Source organism: Convolutriloba macropyga, chromosome 6, assembly GCF_964194025.1.
Source record: "Convolutriloba macropyga chromosome 6, txConMacr16.3, whole genome shotgun sequence".
Classification (NCBI taxonomy): Eukaryota; Metazoa; Xenacoelomorpha; order Acoela; family Convolutidae; genus Convolutriloba; species Convolutriloba macropyga.
The window spans coordinates 66,103,903-66,125,230 of record NC_134473.1 but is presented as its reverse complement, the minus strand read 5'-3'; the positions used below and the strand labels follow the sequence as shown (position 1 = coordinate 66,125,230).

Sequence of the window (21,328 nt, the reverse complement as noted above, 5' to 3'; positions counted from 1 at the left end):
ATCCAGTGGAAGCAGCACTTTCTCTGGCTAGCTGACACCAATGGTTGGGATGATATCACAGCAATTCGGGCCCTTCCGACGTGTTTAACATCTTGGGCGCTTGACGAGTTCACCGCCATGCCTGCCAGATTTACGAGACAAGTGGGAAGGAATTTGCCGCCAACACTGGCGAGGGTTTTTGAGTACTTGGACCCAAGAATGTCGCCTTACAGAGATCAACGTACAGCCAGAGCTAAGTTCAAGGCACTCATGCAAGGTGACAAGGAGGAAACGCGTGAGTTTTCGAGAAGAGTAAGGGCATTGGGTGATATCGCACATACACACATGAACGCTTTGTCCCGAGATGACATGAACAGAGAACAATTTATTGATGGGTTTTTCGACTCCGATATTTACGAATTGCTTCTTCGAGAGGATCCACAGACATTCGACGAAGCTGTTAACAGAGCGCTGAGTCTTGAAGCCATTACGAAAGGTTCACGATTTCGACAGCGGAAAAGAATATCGGCAATAAGGACTATGGCAGAGGCAACTTCGTTTCCTCCGGTGGTAGCTCAACCTTTGCCTTCACAAGCGTCAAGAGGTGTTCAGGGCACCTCAATTGCACAAATGCCTCTGACAAATGATGCGCTGGGGACAAAAATCGACAAACTGGTTGACAGTCAGGAAAAGTTTATGTCAAATATATCTTCGATGATGAGTAAGTTCGTCTCGTCTGTCATACCGGGACCCCCAGCAGAGCAAGCTCATGCACCTCAGAACACTGGAAAGCAGTTGTTCAATCCGTACCCTCCAGATAGTCGATACGGACAGGGATTTGCGTCAGCTTCTCGACCGCAGGGACAATACAACCCTGGCCAACAACGACGACAAGGTGGTACAGGCTGTTTCCATTGTGGAGTGAGTAGTCAAGAGAGAAGAGAAGAGAGAGTGTCCGCTACTTGCCAATAGTCCTTTAAACTAGAAAGGGCCGGGCCCACCGGGGAATTCCGGAGGGAAGGGTTTATCCCGGCCGAATACAAAAATAAACCCCAAACATCGGTTGCTACCAACAACGAGGGAGCGCAGTCCAATCAGTTAAGGATGTATCATCAGTTGGACGAGCCCCTAGTTACGAAGACATCCACAGCAGACCAATTGCGCGAGTTGCCTGAGCAAGGAAAAGAGCCATACAGCATTCTGGTCTCGGGCGAATTGAATGACACGAAGTTAGCCTTCCTTATCGATACGGGAGCAAACACGAACATAATCAGTTACGACACATTGTTTTCTTTGGACATTCCGGTTAAAATGGAAAAGTATACTGGTAGACTGGAGACAGCGGACGGTAAACGAGTTGACGTTATCGGCAGAGCAAAATTGCATCTACGTTTGGGCGAAATCGATACTGATATTGAAGCTTTAGTCATGCATGATCTCGACAACCACATGATTCTGGGTCTTGAGACTTTAAAGGGGCACCGTTGCATTATCGACTTGGATACTGATCAGCTTTGGACAGGTCAGAAAGAGGGATCGACAGTGCCAATACGAATTGAAGGACCGAAAAGGTTGGCAACTTTTATCGAGGCAGTTCCTCATGACCGTCAAATGACTGTGCAGGCTACAGAAATTTCTAATGGATCAAAGATTGACCCAAACCGATTTGATCGCATTGCCAAGACTGCTGAAACACATCTTGATGTTCATTTACAGAGTGATTTGAAACCGACGTCTCAACTTGAAGACGACGTCCAAAAAATTCTTGAATTATCGGCACCTGGTGTGACAGGCAATGACTTGAATGATTTGAGAGCCTTAGTTGGAGAATTCCGAGATGTTTTCGCCTTGACCAACGACGAGTTAGGCTGCACCAATGTTGTGGAACACAGGATTGAGACTGTTGACAGCCCTCCAATAAAAATTCCTCCCAGAAGATCAGGTTTACCCAAAGTAGAGATTATCAGGGAAGAAGTTAATGCAATGTTGGACCAAGGGATCATTCGGCCGTCCCAAAGTCCTTACAGTTTCCCAGTAGTACTTGTAAAGAAGAAGGACGGAAGTGTGCGGGTTTGTATTGACTACCGAAAATTGAATGACGTAACAATCAAAGATGCTTTCCCAATTCCTAAGATTGACCAGTCGTTCGATGCACTGAAGGAAGCAAATGTGTTTTCGTCAATGGACTTGGCAAGTGGATATTGGCAGATTCCTGTGGCCCCGGAGCATTGTCACAAAACGGCTTTCGTGACACCGGATGGAGGTCTTTATGAATACGTTCGAATGCCTTTCGGATTGTCAAATGCACCTGGTACGTTCCAACGATTGATGAATGAAGTTTTCAGAGACTACCTCTGCAAATTTATTCTCATCTTCCTAGACGACGTCCTGGCTTATAGTACCAATAAAGCTGATCACTTGAAACATTTGCGAACTATTTTTCAAACACTGCGGGCGCTGAACTTGAAGCTAAAGCCCAAGAAGTGTAAATTATTTCAACGAGAAGTTGTATATCTTAGTCATATTATTGGCAACGGTGGAGCAAAACCTGACCCTGATAAAGTTTCGGCGGTAAAGCATTGGCCAGCACCAAAGACGGTGAAACAGATTCGGTCCTTCGTTGGCTTCTGCAATTACTATCGACGCTTTGTGAGAGATTTTGCCCAGATTGCAAGGCCACTCACGGATCTCACAAAGAAAGATGCTCGCTTCGAGTGGAATTCCGACTGCCAATTATCATTTGATAGACTTCGAGTCGAACTTGCTACCGCGCCAGTGATGCAGTTTCCTCGTTTTGATTGCCCCTTCATCATTGATACAGATGCCAGCAAAGTAAGCTTAGGGGCAATGATTTCTAATGTTGTCGATGGGGTGGAACGGCCAAGTGTCTACTCAAGTAGGGTCCTCACAAAAACAGAAATGATGTACTCCACAACCAAACGCGAGGCACTTGCAGTGATACAGGCATTGAAATGGTATAAGAACTACATATGGGGACTACCGTTCATCATTCGAACCGATCATGCTAGCCTTCGATGGCTCTTCAGGCAGGACAATGACGATGATGCAACCGGAATGACGTTCCGAATGTGTCAGTTCCTACAAAAGTATAATTTTCAAGTAGTCCATCGAGCTGGATCGAAACATGCCAACGCAGACGGACTCACAAGACGAACAGAGGAGAGTCCTGAGTGGGAACCCGGAGAAAGAGAAGAGATGACCGGAAATTGTCCCGAGGCTGTGGATATAGACACAGCAATTTCCAAGGCCACTGATCATCTACGGCTTACAGTTCAGGGTCAGTATGACGAGACAGCGGATCTAGAAAATGACCCACTGCTGGAAAACGATGAAGAACAAGTTTCAATAACTTGGACTCGTGGTGAATCGGACGTGAGGGCGATGCAAGAACAAGACGAGGCGATCAGCCGCATTCTCTTTTGGGCAACTGTGGATGAAAAGAAAAACTGTCTAAACTTTGGAACAAACCTGATAACCAAAGATGAAGCTGCCCAATACGGGCGAGAGGTGATGGCACTATGGGGAAGATGGAATGAACTGTCAATTAAGAACGGAATACTATATCGTAAGTGGTTTAAGAACGAGAGTGGTTCCTCGGAGGAGCCAGTCCTACAACTGATTGCTCCAGCGAGTGGCCGTAAAGAGATATTAGAACAACTACATGACTCTCCCGTTAGTGGAGGTCATTTTGCGTTCGAAAAAACACTCAACCGGGTCAGACAAAGGTTCTGGTGGCCGTCAATGAGATTGGATATAGAAAAACGCTTATTGTGGTGCCTTCCTTGTGCTGCAAGGACAACCGCGGGCCGGAAACGTGTTGCCGGCCTCCAGCCGTTCAAAGTTGGAATTCGATTTCATAAGGTAGCGGCCGATATTTTGGGACCAGTAACAATGGCCAAAGCTTCGAAAGCAAAGCATATTTTAGTGATAACTGATTTGTTTACAAAGTTCGTTGTGAGCACACCTCTCGTAGGTACAGGGTCGGAAGATGTCGCCCGAGCAATTGTTGAGAAGTGGGTCTTAAAGTTCGGAGTACCAGATGTTTTGCACACAGATCAAGGGAAAAACTTTGGTAGTCAGTTAATCCTCGACATGTGCAAACTACTGAAGATTGACAAAACACGTACGTCTCCATATCACCCTCAGGGAAACGGCCAAATTGAAAGGCACAATCGAATTTTAGCGGATGTCATATCTAAGTATTGTGCTGATAATCCTTGGACCTGGGACGAGATGTTACCCTACGTAGATTTCGTTTATAACACAACCGTTCACAGGACCACACAAGCCACGCCGTTTAGTCTAGTGTTTGGACAGGAGTGCCAGTATCCAATTGATTTGTTTTATCCAAAACCCCACGATGAAGAGCGTAGCCAAGGAGAATTTATCGAGTGGCTCGAGGCACAGTTTCGTGAAGCTCATGCTAACGCCAGGGAGCAATTAGGAGTAAACCAACAGAGACAGAAGGACCTTTACTTCAAAAAAGTTTATGGCGAACCTTACGAAATTGGTGCAAAAGTTTGGCTTTACTCGAAGCAAAAGGCCAAGTCAAAGAAGTTCTTTGTTCCCTACGAAGGCCCTTACATTATCCAGGAAAGAACTTCAGAAGTCAACTACATGATTTACAAAGAAGGGAGACCGAGAAATACGAGGATAGTTCATTTCAATTTGCTGAAACCCTATAATGAGGAGCGAACGGGCGACGCAAGTGGTAGGAACAAGCGACCTACACCTTTTCGTTCGCAGGATTTCTTCAATAAATTCCCTGATGATCAAGTGGAAGAAGATGATGATGATGGGGAGGTTATGAGGAATACCGAAAGCACGCTCCATGAAAGGCAGCAACGCAGACGTAATATTGCTGCGGCACAAGTCCGATCACGTGATGAGAGATCATACGAGCCCTCCGTCCCGCTAGTTGAAGCCGAACAAGTCTCTAGCCCCTGCAATGTGGCGGAGATTGTAGACGTGTTAGCTGATACAAACATTGGCCACGCTAGTGATCTAACAAAAGCCAACCAGAGCGACGAGGAGAGTCCAACAGCTGTTAGAAACGACCAAGAACTTGACTTGGAGAAACAACCGGTGACCCAAGCTAATGAAACGCCTGAAATGCTAGAAGAGACTCCTTTGGTGCGCAGACGACCTCGGCGAGACATTAAGCCCGTGATCCGACTCGGGATTGACGAATAGACATTTTATTTTGATTTTATTGATAGGTTTTAGGTTTTTTTAGACCCCTCCCTGCTAAAATAAAATCAGATAAAAAAAAATTACTTTTAGTATATTGGGCAAAATTATTTGATCTCGATTAACGAATTAGGTTTAATTTAGTATTTCGTAGTAAAATAATATTGACATTTATTTAGATACAATCCTTCATAATGGGAGGGGTGGTTGTGTGGAGGGCCATTGCGTTGCTCATTCTTGCGGGAATAGTGCGATCAGAGATCGAAAGAAACACGGCTGGAGCGGTTTTCATCCCTGAAACGCCAGTGATAATTTCAAGTGGACTTGAAGTGACGTGGGTAACCGTGCCAATTCCTGGACTACCGGCGATAAATTTGACTCACTTAGACTTGGCTTATCAGGAATTCCAGTTGAATTTGGCAATAAAGTGGAGAGGATATGATGGAACCATATGTGGGGATCAAGAAACACATGAGCGATTGTTGAACAGTACATATGTGACAATAAAAGGAGTGGAATATGAAGTCCAGGAGATTGAAAAGGTTTGGAGGGACATTAAGGACCGAATAGGAACTTTTGTTAATGGAACGACTAATCCCCGTCACGGCCGCGAGCGTCGCGGTGCTGGAGCCATTTTTGCCGGGATTGCGGCCGTCTCAGTAGTTTCCTCAATTGTACTTGCCCCTGTACTTAAGGAAGGTTTCTGCCACTATATGTCTTTCTTTGGTTTCTGTGGGAGCAGTAAGGACATTGACCGTTTGCGCAAAGAATCGGAATTCTTAGACGGAGCTATTCGAACCGTTACGTTGGAATCAGGAGAAAAGATTCACTTGCTAGGCCACTCTCTCAACAAAACCCGGGGTCAATTACGGCTGATATCCAAGGATGCAAATGCGAATTTTCACAATATTAGAGTTGCGGTTTCGCAACTAGCAAAAGCGGTGTCTTATGGAGCTTATGGTGACCAAAAATCAGGACAGTGCGACAAAAGTCATGAGTGGGCATCAACTTTTAAAAAGAGCATTGCCTTCACAACAGGAGTTCGAAATTTCAGCGATCATATGACTGCTATAAGATTGGAGTTAATTGCCTACAAAGTTGCTTTGCACAATTTTGGCTACGTGCTGGACGATGCATTGGGTTCTCTGGCTCAGGGACACATTCCTGCTACTTTGATTCCACCGGAAGTTCTGTTGCAGGTCTTAGATGGTCTTCAACTTGACACTCAGAAAGAGGCAATTCCACGACATGATCTTATGACGTATTATGGGTTTGAACTTGTGGAATCGACAATAGTTACACACAATAGTTTGAACATTCTGCTCAATATTACGGTTCATCATACGAATGGTTTTCATCGTGTTTACCGCGCGGTACCCATTCCACAGCCAATAGCAAATGGGTCGACGGCTACCAAGTACAGATTGGATAAAAACTATTTGTTGGTTTCGGAATATAATAACAATTTTGCGGAAGTTACCGAAGGAAAGATGAACTCGCACTGTAGGGGGAGTTCCAGGTCGCTGCTCTGCATGAAACCTTTTCCAATGGCAAGAAGTTCTTCGGCAACATGTCTTTCGAGCCTATTTTTCAACTTACCAACCTCCGCTTTGAAACTTTGTCCCCATGAAGTTGAAATTTTACCCGACAAAGCAGCTGCGGAATACCTGGATGACTCAACTTACCTGATCACGTCCAGCAACGATGATTTCAAATTCATCAACTATACTAGAGTGAAAGACCAATCACAAGGCGACCAGATACCTGGATGCAAGAGTTGTCTGATTAGACCTAGTTGCCATGGAAGGGTTGAAAACCCTACGGGAACGATCGTTCTATACCCGGATTCCAGAACATGTCAGCACAATTCAAGCAAAGTTGTTATTGTTGAACAGCATCCGCTACTGCAGTCGTTGTTTGAAGTTTTGAGAACGGTGGAAAACGAGAAAATAGGAGTCGAAATTCCGGAAACTTTTGTAAACGCCGCCCATGAGGAGATGATAGAGTCTTTTAGACTGAATTTGGTAGACTTACCAGAGGGCACAGTAGACCAAGGGGAATTGGAATTGATTGCCAGGCCTTTTGCGGAACACATTCTTGACAAACATACGCCGTTCCACTGGAAGGCGTACCACAGTTCACCCCTGCGCATTCTTCTTGGTCTGGTAGCCATAACAATTCTGCTCGTTATACTCTGGATGATTTGGAAAAAATTGCAGGAACTCAAATTGTGTCCCTGTCAGGAGAGACTGCACGACGAATCGTTTTTTGAACACTTGAGACGAACTGTGGTTCCCCCTGTGCGCTACCACCGTAGACACAAAAGAGGTAGCATCGATCGCATCAGCAATGACGAGGTGGTAATTGGTTCGCCGTCCCATAGCTCAACCAGGATGATTTTGGACGACATGGAAGGCAGGCGACGCAGTTGGATTCATAATCGGGAATTGCTTCCTGAGGACGCCGACCTACCGCAGTATGAGCCTGAACCGGCCAAATTGTTGGTCAACTCTAATCGGGTGACTTTATAGTCAAATCCTCTTTATATTTTAAATACGAAACTGATGTGCTATTCAGAACCTCTTCTTACCTGTTTAGTCAGATCCAACAGTGAAACTGAGAGGCGCTGGTAGTTAAATTTCATTTAGCAGTGTACCACCGGGATTTAAAGTGTTTTGATCTTTGAGGCGGCCCTCAGTTTTGTTTTTGGTTTTATTGTGGCTTAGTCTTTATTTGCCGCGCAGTTTAATTTTCAAATTTATATCATAATGCTAGATCTAACCCTGTCTTATAATCTAGATAATTACTAACGTGATTCACTCAAAAAAAAACCAATTGATAGAGAAAAAAACAGGTATTAAGGTAAATTAATAAGAAGGCAGGCATAAAAGTCTACAGTAGAAAAGTGCTAAGTCCCATAAGAAACAATACTGTGTATTTAAAAAAAATATATACATCGAGTCCAGTCAAAGGTTTCTGAAAGTTTAACACGCGAGCTTAGGTCTCTCTAACCAAATGAGAGCTTGGTGCACAATTGACCCGTTCTCGTGCCACTCCGCCTCATTCTTTAGGGCCAATTTTAGTCGTTGCAAGGGGGCTGACGAATTTCCTAGCGGTAGTTTGATGTCCTGGCCTTGAGGAATAACCGAGACATCTAGTAGATAGAATTCTTCCGGATTAGTTGGCACAGGGCTTTTAGAGGCCACCTGGACCAGAATGCAATCGATTTCCATGGTTGGGAGGAAATCAAATGGTTTGCTGGTCAATCCATGAGGGAGGATAAAGGCAAGAGTTCGGTTGTTGAAGGCGTCCCTGAAATAAACAATGAGCACTGAGTTATGAGCAAAAAAATACAAGATTTGGATCAACACACAAGTTACAGTATATGAGAAAAGAAGAGATAAGTATATAAAAGATTAAAATTTCCGTACATTTTAGGGTTTCTGTTGGATGATTGCGTTTGAGAATGCTGAACGGTTTGACGATTGAGCTGGTTTATGGTTAGGCAAAGATTGGATGTTCTGATTGAAACAATGGTTATCTTGAGCAAATATAGAATACGGCTTATTTGACAGATGGCGTGATTAATGAAATGTTTAAACAATGGGCAAGAATGAGTGAAGTTCTTTTATCACAAATTAAACATCCTTGAGTAAACAAAGAACCAGCAAGACAAAAGGAGTTGACTTGAGGCATAAGATAAGAGCATCCGCACTAGTTGAAGAGAATTTAGTTCGACCATTAAAGCGAATCATGAGCAGCCCACGACCGTGGAGTGACAGCGAAGGTGAAGTAAACACTGCGAGCCGAATTGAAGTCAGAGAACGAAATGAGTCGGCTAATGATCTGGATCAAGAGGATCAACAAAACCAAAACACCACAAATGCAAGGCACACTGAAGCCACTGCTGAAGGATCAGCTGCGGTGAGGGGATGGGCACCTAGATGGGGCCAAAGGCAAATTCCCCCTTGGGCCAGTAGAACCACTGGACAACGAGTGGAGTACTGCGTGGGGAGAAGACGCAACACTCGAGGGGTGAACACGTTTAGGAACGCGCACATTGCATACAAGCGCAAGATCGAGCGAGCGTTGGAGAGGTGCAGAGCGCGTGAAAGATCCCTGCTGGAGGAATTGTCTCTCTTGGAGCGAAGGGAAGTAAGAGTACAAGAACTGGGATTGTCGTCAAGCGACGAAGACTAAGTACAACTTTAAAAAAAAATTTATTATTGGAAAATTTATTTCTCGCTTTTCTGTATAAATAATTTATTTTACCTTGCAAGTTTTGCCATCATCCGGGAGTATGATGAGAATAGAGGGGGGGAGTGTAGCGAACATGAAATTGAGTATAATTAGTTATAAGCGGCGAAAGTATGTGTATGTAGGCTCTTTAGAAAGCTCGCAATTAGGACAATCGAATTAAGATTATAACACCAAAGCTAAATTGAACAAATTTAAGTACTCTCTTGAAAGCAAACACATGGTGCCCCAGATTCTCATTAAAACAAATATGCACAAAAGTAAGCAAGGTTACAAAACCGGATAAAGGCAAAACGAATTGGTTGAGGTTGAATAATGAAAGGCTGTCAGGTTAGATTGATGAGACAAACAGGCGACGATGAATTAGTAAATAATTGAATAAAAAGCACAAGTCAAGGTTATCTCAATTGGCATCGATATATGAGGAGACAGTGTTTCACACCCTCTACCACTTGAAATCTCAAGAATATCCCGCCATTTTGCACTCCTTTATGTTTTCCAGCCAGTTTTAGATAATAAGGTTGTTCCCCACCCTCAGGGTCATAGTACACATAAATGTTTATACGACAATGGCGGGCGAATAATCGTAAATCGGTAGTGTTTACGTACTCCACATCCTCGATTCCTCGGGTCAGGGGGGTTTTGCCAGGACATTTAAATAAATGCTTGTTTGGTCCATTCCGTAAACTAACAAAAAGTTGTTCGATTTTCCCAGCCTGAGTGCGATCTCCAGTGATAATGGTTGATAGACAGGAGGCCACGCAATTGAATTTGGGGTGGGCAACATCTAAGGTAACGGGATCATACTGTGCAGTATCGAACTCAGGACAACTAAAAAACCCAAGATTATAACTTTAATTTAGCCAGAGTGAATTTGGGATAAAAGTGCTTACCTTTCAAATAGCTCGTAGCAATGACGCTGCCTTTGTTCTAGGCCAAGCTCCCGGCAAACCCGATTTAGTTCCTCTTCGGATAGAAACTTCATAGGACCACGAGTACAGCGAAATAGAGTTTCACTGTCGCAATCGAGACAGTCTTTTACGATTTATCGGCACCACATTCGTAGGTCGCGGACACTAAATGTTTGCCGCGCCATAGATTCCAGATTTTCTCTGGAGGGATGATCGTTTTTCCTGTGCATTTCAGTAAGCTTATTTCGTGCGTTACCCCGGTGTAGAACCGTGAGCCCTGAACCCACTCGCAATAAAACCCCTCTGGAAAGATAATAGTTTTTGCATCGATTACGGAGTTCTCTCCTGTAAATCCACGTAGAATTTCTCGGATAAAGACCAGATTTAAGATAATGAACAATTTCAAAGTACATTTTACTGTCCATTTCAACTGAAACTGTATATGACTTAATACTGTATGTAAAGTAAGACAGAATGAGTTAGCTAAGTAGAGTTGTGTTGACTTAAAGAAAATAAAAAGGCAATTTATCAGTTTTCCAAATACCCACCGATAAAAAGTTGTCCGACCCCCCCCCAGGATGGGAAGGAGTTATGGGGTAATAAACGGTCAATGATGGGAAGGTACCCCTAGTGGTCCTCTATTGCGAGAATAGTTTTCAGGCGAATCCGACCACCCACCTTCCAGCTATTAACACCGGAAGTAGTGTGATTTGAAGGTTTTTAGGTATTTTACTGTGAAATATGAATGTTTCAGTCAGAAATAAGGCGATTAATCAGTTGTAATGTAATGCACGTATGAATTAATGTTTTTGCACGATCTTGGGAAGGGTTTAGGATATAAAATGGCGATTTTTAAGTATATTGGTAATTATCACAGGAATGTAGTTAGCACCTAAACTGAAATAGTATTTTCTCGAAAAGTTGAAGTCGGATTGACCTGAAAATTGGGGGATAGACTAATTTGGGTACGGGGAATCCGATTTTGAGGTCAGATTTGACCCTACACCAACCTGCACGGAACTAGCGCACGCCCGTGCTGCGGAACGTAAAATTTGAATTGCTCGTGGAGTATTGGTAGTAGCCCTATGATTTTTGGAGGGTTAGTGTAACTTTTCAAGGGCTTTCGATTGGTGATATTTTCAATCCCAGATTCCGACCGGAAGTCGGTGCTTCGGGACGACCCGAGTGCCGAAAACCGGAAATTGGCCTTTTTGAGCGGCCGAATGACTTTGAAATAGTTTTAATATGATAACCTGAGACAGTTAGTGACAAAAAATAACCACCCCGGTCAATTTTGACGAACTCGGATTTTTCGGGTTTCGGCACCCACGACTCGTTAAAAATTTTTAAATTGCAAACGACTCGCAACGGCTGATCCGTTGGTCATGAAACTTGGCAGGCAAGTTGGTGGCACCCTATAGTTACTATAAAACTTTACCCGAAGACGTTTTGACCACTACTTCGCAAGTTATTAAGTTTGGAAATTTGGGGTCATCCGGGAGGTCGATGAAAAGTGTGCGCGGTCACTGCTCGTGTTCTATTAGGAGTTAGGTCATAAAAATTGGTGGGTAGGTGTAACTATGGAAGGACTTTTTCGCGCCAATAGTTATTTTTACCAAGTTGACCCTTCATCTTCGACTATTGACCTCTAATTGACCTCTGGAGGTCAAATTTTTGGGTTTTTGGGAAATTTTGGTTTTTGACTAATTTTTGTATAGGGAATTGCACGGAATGCTGGGAAAAGCATACCAAGCCATTATTTTAGCTTTAGCGAGCATGAATTAGTGGTATATTTACACATGGAGACCAATAGTCTTTGAATAACAAAAGCGACGAAATTGACTTGGCGCCAAATTTGTGTGCGCAAATAAGAGCGATAAGGACCGCGGACTGTGACGTTAATCTGTTTGTTTAGTGAAGGGAACCCCTCTTGCGGATGTGTCAATCAGTCAGAGTGACTTATGGTGTTTACTCAAGTTCTAAAAGTGTATTTAATTAAGATAAGATAAAGTTAGCCAAATAGAAAATGTTGTAATCAGCTTATCGTGTTTAAGTTGGAGAGAGAGAGAATACTGAGCTAGTGAGCAGTAAACTTAAAACAGTCAGTAAAGTTGCAAGACCAGTTAGGAAACTATGAGCAACTTGGTTAATTATATTGCGAGTGAATCACGATAAAATTTTGAAAGTATACAGATTTTTGCAGTTGAATTTGTCTCAAGTTGATAGTTGATTGAGAATTGCATCTATTTACTGTGGATTCTACATTTGTGCTGGTGTTCTCTATTCAATTTAACACTTTTGGGACAAAGCACTTTTAACAGCCAGCAAGAGTGGACGAGGGGAAAAACTCAGGGAAGAAACAAGGTAGCGCTTGCTTCATCATTTTCTTTTAAACCTTCGGTGTTGGTTTTAATTAAATTTGTTCGATCTTCTGGGCGACAGATTCCCCTCACTGTTGGCCTAGTTAGAAATTCAGAAGACGACAAATTTCACTCGGCCACTTCAATTTTTTTTTTCAAATCATTAGCTGCTCCAGGATTGGTTTTTAGGAAACTAGTAGCACTCTGTTAAAATTTGCAGTACCTATATGAATCCTGATGGTCTGTATAACACAACATTTGTGATTTAGTGTTTTTATTATGAACAAACTGGCTTTTGTGAAGAAAAGAATGATAAACTATGGTTACCAACCACGATAGAAAAAGATTAAGTTTTTTTCGCTATTAATATTTTGGTTTCTCGTTTAGGGAGATATATTTTCGTTAATTTATACCTTCTTTCCTCATTTTATCAACACAAATTGTCTTTCACAGTTTTTTTCTTAGCTGTTCAAACGGCCCATTTAATTTTATGAATGAATACATTTTCAATATAAGGATTATTTTACGTATTTAACAAACATAGGTGCAAAAAACGTTTGAAAAATACAGAAAACGATTTCAACCTGATAATTTTTTTCAGACTAAAAACTCTTTTTTTTGTTTGGGAAGTAATTTGAAAACACCTACAGAGCTTGGAATTATTTGATGATTAGACATAGAAGGCTATTATCTATGATGCTTCCAACACTGAATAGCTTCCAAATGTTACTGGGTCAAAATGTTACTTTTTCTTGATGAGCTAATAGAAGTGAAGTTTCGCAAGAATCCGTTTGATTAAAATCTACTAAAACATGAAATTTTGTTTTAAACACTGACTGCGCAAAAGCCCCGGGTATTTCTTTTTGACCTATTGTGTTTTGGAAGGAATATATTGGCGGGTTTTTGATAATTTGCCTAATTTTCTGGCAGTGACATGGCTCACTTCGCTCTCAATTGCTTTTCTCATTTTTGTTCTTGGATCATGTATGCTTTTTCCTCTAGCTTCCCTTTCCCTTGACCTATATAGTTTCTTTAGGTTTCCGCTGACTAATTAAGTACGTTGCTAAAAGAGAAGCTATAACAAGGACCTGGTAGCCGAGTGCTTCCTTCGCTTGCTCCGGACGTTGAGAGTTCGAATCCCTCTCTTTTGCACCCATAAAATTGACCAAAATTGCCCCGCCTGTCATATGAGGTCAATTTGTCCAACCTTCGTCGGTTTATGTTTACATTTGAGGACATTGTAGACAATTTCGAAAGTAGTAAAAGAGAATTGCGTGAGAGACCGCTATTAAAAAATTTATCCAGTGAAGCTTTTTAATTGCTCTCAAACGAAGTTTGTAGCAATTATATTAGTCCTGTCAATTTTAAATTTTTTGAATCTCAGAAATACAATGAACAGAATTGTTATACCAAATTTTGCCAAATAGATGTGCTTTATTAATAGCCGCAAAGCGATTGCTGAGGCTATTATTCGCCTTCTCTGGTTCTTTTTTTTTCGTCGTCACATCTCAATCACTTCAAATCTGCTTTTTGTTCATTCGTTCTTGCAATTTCAACAGAAATGCTTGTGTGACGTCATCTTTCACTCTAAGCGGAGCGAGTTTTTTTGGTCAAACATGACTTACCTCACTCTCAAAAATGACTTCCTCACCCTCAAATTAACTTTTCTTTAAATCAGAGAGTCAAGGTGAAGAGAGTGTGTGAGTGTGAGTTAAGGCCAAGCGATGTTTATTTAAGAGCAGCTAATAGGAGCAGTAATAAATTATACAGACTCCTTTAATATAAAATCTCATAACTATTCTCATGACATAACATAACATCTCATAACATAATATAACTAAAATATAACATCTCGTCCTTTAATGAGAGAGTAATTTTTGGTCTGTCTTTTTCTCTTTTATTTAGACTGCAGTTCTACAAAGCTTTTGCGGCTGTTTTCTGACAATGTGCCAGCTATGTTTTTGGTATTCGCCCAATTTCTACAAACTTTAAGTCAGAAAACTTTGCCGTATGGATGCAAAAATTGCTTTTGCCTAATCGAGTTTTCACCGAATATGCAATCCATCGAACAAATTTTTGATCATGTATTCCCTCTTCTTGCATTTTTGGGCAGGCAGTTTTAAACTGTACTACCATGCTACTTGATTATACTTCTGTTTTCTTAATCATATTAACTATTATTGTTTAATTGTTAATTATAGCTGAGTTGTTTAAAATGGCTAAAGCTATATTGCCGTACTGTTTGTTTTTGTTTTGTCATCTGAAGCTTTTTTCGTTCTACATTTTTTTCTAGCTGCGACCCTTCAAACGTCAATGTTTCTCATTTTTGCATCTTTTTAACTGCATTATTTCAGCGGTGTCATTTGTTAGAGTAATTAGCAGAGGAGTTTTTAACTGCATTGTGTGATCAGTTTTCGATCATATTGACGCACCTCACTCTCTAAATGAGTTTTAACACAGAAATTAATAATCCTATATATTAAACGCGTGAGCTCTTTATGAAAAGAATAAATTTCTGATTTGGTCTGTCATTTTTGACTATTGTTTTGACACTGCAGATCTACCAAGCTATCACGGCTATTTTACGACAATCTGCCACTATGTTACATCTTATCGTATGGAATTTTAACTATCCATTGAGTGCAAACAAAACTGCTGTGATAACATCAAATAGTTTTCATTCACTCGAAGAAAAACATAGGTTTAATAACATAGCTATAATAGCATCAAGTATTTTTCATTGAAGAACTTAGGTATACTATCATTATCTTTGTTTACTCTGTCGAATTGGAATCAGTTTAAAGAAACTTTGAGCTCACCGGGTAAAATAAATATGACAAAAAGTTTTTAATTAATTTATTGTTTAGGAAGCTGAGTTTTAATTTTGGCAGAAAATTTCATTCCAACATAAACAGTTCATATCAGATCATATTTTTACTGTATTTTTACTGTATCTATTTTGAAGGCAAGTTTTCCTTCCTATTTTATTTGTCATTCCGTTATTCTTGTCTCTGGTGCTTTCTGAAATATGTAACTTTCTCCGTATTACTGTTTCGTTAGAGAGAACATAGAACAATGTAGCTGTGATTGAAAAATCTATGAACTCATTTTGTTTCTATTTTCACGAAATTGTGATCAACATAATTTTTGAGTTAAAAGTCAATGCAGGTTTGAGGTGGGCTTAATCCGGTGAGCACAGTATTTTAGGAGATTATTTATTAGTGATTCTTACAAATTCTTTAGTTGCTATTTACGATCTGATGTTTTAACCAAACGTCCGGCCTTTTTGGTTTTATTATATTTTCATACGTGCTGATTTGGGCAGCCCCTCTCTTTGGGCTTAACCTCTCTCGTTGGGCTTCGCCATGAAAATGAAATGTTCCCGGAAAGGCAACAAACTGACGGCTGTTACAAAAGTATCACCAACAAATCTACATATCCATTTTCTCTTGTTAGTATTTTAATTTAGATACCTCTAGTGCATACAATTGACAAATATTTTGCTGCGTTTGGTTAAACTGTCTTCAAGTCTGTGATCACTCTAAGCTACAGAAATTGTTGAAAAAAAACCAAGGAACTCCTCAGAAGGTTTCTTTCGTTTTTTTTTAGTAATTCAATGTACAACCAAATTGAAAGTGATGAAAAATTGATGGTTTTCTGTATTTGATACAATAAATGTGAGTTGGAGTTGTGCTGAAACAAACTGGTTGAAACTTACATTAAAGACGACACGCTACCGATCCTCCTTGCTTGTCAATTGCTCTCAAACGAAGTTTGTAGCAATTATATTAGTCCTGTTGGTCTTTTTATGCGATTTTTTGCTTGACTGATTGTTCGTCTGACCCATTTGACTTTTCGTCCTCAAAAACGGGATAAACGGGTAGCGCCCAGGGGGCATTAAGTTGTCTTAGAGCCTTTCAGCTCACTAGTCTCCAAGTATGCGTTTCACAGAAACTGTTTTGGAGACTTATACTTATGGTGTGATGGGCGGTTCTTATAGGTTGACCACCCCCATCCGCCTCCCACATCAGCACCCACCTCATTTTACCCCCTCCCTCAGTCCCCACCCCAGCACATCGTTCAGGCAGTAAGGGCCCGTGCAGCCGAAGACCCCCACCACCGTTGCACCCATCAATCCCCGCTGCACTCCCACCCGCTGCGCTCACCTCTCGCCCTTCAACTAAGCTAAAGCTAGCCTCACTAAATCGTGGCTACCTACTGACAAAGCCAACCGCTGACCGGTCGTTTGAGAGCAATTTGCCCGACGTTAGTCGGTTATGTTAATAGTAAGTAGGGTTGAAAACATTTTTATTCGGTCAATTAGCAGACCAATTGTTACGGAAACGGTTGTAATATATCTTCATTTCAGATTTTTACAGATACTCAGGTATATTATAAATGTCATGAGCTAGACTAAATGATCACTGTCACTGTATTTTAGGGTTCTGTTTTGACCGCATTTAGTGTTGCTTCAAATCAAACTTCATTGACTTAGAAGTAATTTTTATCTCCAAAAAGAGTTTGAATTTGAGTTGAGCATTGTAAAAATGATGGCTAGCTTAGCTTTGTGCTCGTTCGAATGAGAGATCACTGCTGCACTGAAATTAATTTAGATTTTTTCTCAACTGTTAATGCGTGTTTAGATTGACCAGTTGCTGAACTCGGTTTTGAATAGCAAGTCAAGTTTGGAGAAGGACGTCTCTTACCTGGACACCTCAATCAACCATCAATCCCAATATTTTGCCTTCTTGTCGAAGTACAAAAACTTGAAACAGTTGATGGCAAATGAAACCCAAATTCTGAATTCAAGAAATAGTCGAAAAGTGTCGTGGCATGATCCGAGAGCCAGTGTCCGAGAACAAGAAACGTTAGAAAATAAGATCAACAAAGAGCAAGTTTTGCTGGACGAAGTTAGGAAACTGGCTCAGGAACTAGAACTTTCGGAACATCCCAAAATTAAAGAGATCAATGACTTAGTGAGCGAACTCGAAACAAGTCGTTATCAAGTCTTAGCAAAGTGTCAAGCTCGGCGCGCGCTCTTAGACGCTACGGTCGACTTTATGGATTTCAACGTTCGGGCGGCCGAGGAGGAATCGTGGCTGAACGAAAAACAAATTTTAGCTGACAATGAAGACTACAAAAAAGCGGATACTTTTGAACAAAAGATTAAAGTTCTGCAAAAACACCAGGCCCTCGAATCTGAAATCGAAAGTGGTAAGGATCGCTTTTCGGTCTTGAAAACTGATGCCCAAAAAGTTATTTACCCCGGACCATACGCTAAAGATTGCAAAGCGACTATCGGCAAGTTAGATAGTTTGTGGCGAAAGCTTTTGGATTCACTTAACCAGAAAAATTCTGTTCTTTCCGAAGCGCGCGAAGTTGTGAAGTTCTTCAGTGAATGCGATGACAGTGAACAATGGTTGAAAGAAAAAGAATCTTTGTTGAAAATGCGAGATTTAGGCGATGACTATGAACAGTGTTCTTCAATTCTGGACAAATTGAACAAAGCTTCACCCGATGAAATAACTCCGGAGAAACTGAAACAGCTGAACAAATTAGCAGATTCGATTGTTAACAAAGGTCAACTTGATCCACAAGCGGTGCGAGGTCGCAAAAATGAAATTAACGACCGTTATCAGAAAGTTAAGAAAGATATGAAGCTATATACGAACGACCTTAAACGAGCGTTAGAAGTCCATAAATTTGTCAGAGATTGCAACGATTTGAACGACTTGATCTCCGAGCGAACTTCGGTAGCTAAAAGCGATGATGTCGGCAATTCGCTTGACTACGCGCAAAAACTTCTCAACCGCCACGAACTTGTTCAAAAAACTACAATCCCGGAGCTCAACTCCAAAATTGCGAATTTAAAAGTTGAAGGCGGGACATTGATTGAGGCCCAGCCAGATCGTGAACCAGAAGTTACGAGTGCCTTGAATCGTGTCAACTCTAATTGGTCCATTCTGCTCGACATCACCGCTCAGAGGCAAATGAGTCTTGAAAATTCTGTTGATTGCTTCACTTTCTTGCACAACAGCAATTTAAGAAACAAGTGGGCAAAAAATATGATTGATTCAATGCAAAATAGAGTATCGCCCAAAACTGTCAAAGAAGCCAATGTTAAGTTTCAAAATCATCAGAACTTGCACAAAGAAATTGAAACGAGTGCTAAGGAGATCCAAAAGCTGGTTGACCATGGCAGAGGTCTGTCCCAAAAGATGCCTGGAAATTCCGGCAGAATTGAAGAAGCTAGCGCGGAAGTTGAAGAAAGTTTGAACCAAGTCAAATTATTTTGGGCTCGAACGGCGAAGGAAATGCAAGATGATATTCTGTTCCAAGAATATCTGAAAAATGCAGCTGATTGCGAGCTCTCGATGTCTAACAGTGAACTGTTTTTTAACTCTTCAAACATCGGCGATTCTTTGAATTCGGTGGAGTCTTTGATATCAAAATACCAGTCAAGATCACAGCTATTTGCTGAAATTACAGCGCAAACTAACGAATGCGTTGCTGAAGGCCGCAATTTAATCAATAAAGGTAACTACTTAGCTCTGAAAATCGAAAGTAGAAACGAAGAATTGTTGAAAAAGCTTAAGTCAAGCACAGGTAGTTGTGATAGACGAAAAGAACGGCTGGAAGCATCGAAAGATGTTCAGAATTTTCTGCAGAAATCCAGAAAGACGTTGCTCTGGATTGCCGATCAGGACAAAAAAGCTCTGGAAGAAAACTACAAAGATCCCACAAACTTGCTGCACAAAATACAGTTGCACTCAAATTTTGGAAATTCGCTGAAACATCACCAAAAGCAAGTTGATGATCTCAAAAATGTCGGACAAAGTTTACTTGATGAGAAGTTTGATTTGCCACATGAGGGAATTTTAGCCGATGAAGAGCATTTGAAAGTTGAAGTTGAATCGAAAATTAACGAACTGAATGAAGAGTGGCAGCTATTATTGGATCATAGCACGGATAAAAAGGCGAAACTTCGCGAAGCTTTACAAGGCGTCGAATTTAGCCGAACTGCTGAAAATGTCGAACATTTCGCGGATGAATGTGAGAAAGATTTCGAAAGCAACGATTTTGGTGAAAACTTGAAAGGAGTGAAAAATCTAATCGCGAAGCATGATAAAATGAAATCGAAGCTTCATGAAAAGTCGGATAATGTGGCATCATTGCTTGATATGATGGAAAGTTTGAAAATGTCGGAATCATGTCCGACAAATGTCATGCAACAGCGACTTGATGACATCGTCGCTAGATACGACACGCTTGCTCAAGTTGCAAAACAACGTGATGAACAGCTTCAATCGAGCCTGATTGTTCAGACATTTATTGACAAAGTTATAGTTCAAGTAAAATGGACCGAGCAAAAGATGTTGGAAACTCGCTTCGATTTAGAATGGACTAAAAATAGCTCGGCTAATCTAATCGATTCGATGTTGGTTCAGAGCGAAAATTTGGACAAAGAAATTGTGAAAAGTGGAGATATTTTGGAAGGCCTAGAAAACGAATCCTTAGAGTTGAGTTCTTCTAACCCGATACATAAAAATGCAATTCGACAGTCTTTTTCGAGCTATAAACTGAGTTTTGATCGTTTGAAACAGGCAAGTCATGAGAAAACTGAAGTATTGCTTATTATTCAAAGTGCCTTCAAGATTTTGACTCGTTTGGGCGAAACGAAAAATTGGTTGGTCCAAAAGGAAAAGTTTTTAAACGATGTTGACGCACAGGGTTTTGTGCGCGATGAGCAATCATGTCAGAATGTTCTAGAACAAGTCGTTCATTTCGAGGCCGAACTGAGGAACCAGAAAGCGAACATGGCGCAAACGGATAATGAAATTGCGGAAATGGAGAAATCCGAAATACTGCCTGATAAGGAAATGTTAGTACCTATAATTCATCGATCAAGTTCGTTTGTTTTTTTAAGCGATAAAAGCTTATTGTTACCATCGAAAAAAATAAGTTATAAACAAAAATTGTAGAGGGTTTATTTAACTTAACAGGTTAATTTTCAAGAGTAGATCGACTGTAATTCTGCGAGAACTATAATTTATCATTTATCATGGTATTTTCATTTGGTTCTTCTGAAAATCTAATAGAACGTTTTTTTAATCGATTTATTGACATGCAATTTTTAGTAAAGCTGAGTGGTGCAAGTTAAGTAACAACTTGTGCTATATTCAGGTTTTTGCAACTGAGGGTGCGCCCGTAAGTCTTTATGTATGCCAAATCCTTTTCCAGTTGTTACTTTGCCTCCCAGTGATAAATGCTCCCAAATTTTTAATAAGTATGATTCCCATGAAGTACAGTGTACATATAGCCAGTAGTGTACGCATTTCACAAAGTAAGTAACTAGATTGTTGGTCACAGCGTATTATTTATGCTCTGGCTTCGATGAAGTTTCCATTTTTCCAGCAATTTATATAAAGGAGTTGTTTGTTCAGATTTCGTTTGTATTAGTGCAGTCATTTTAGTTATCCGTGTTTATGAAGAAAATAGGGTGTAAATTACCATCCAGGACATATACCCAAATTATATTTCGGGATTTTGTTAAAAGGGGGAACACATTCCTGGTATGCGAAATTTTGAAGCTCCTAGCATCTAGTTGTT

At 40.9% G+C, this 21,328-nt stretch overlaps 1 protein-coding gene across 1 annotated transcript; it reads left to right on the top strand.

Moving 5' to 3' along the window:
• The first annotated feature begins 8,943 nt into the window (after positions 1 to 8,943).
• Positions 8,944 to 20,930, top strand: LOC142341380 (spectrin alpha chain-like). The gene is made up of 5 exons (XM_075392308.1): positions 8,944 to 9,345; positions 16,044 to 16,169; positions 17,088 to 17,105; positions 17,362 to 20,600; positions 20,903 to 20,930. Exons 1-5 carry the CDS (start codon positions 8,944 to 8,946, stop codon positions 20,928 to 20,930), a joined length of 3,813 nt encoding a protein of 1,270 aa, XP_075248423.1.
• The last annotated feature ends 398 nt before the right edge of the window (positions 20,931 to 21,328 follow it).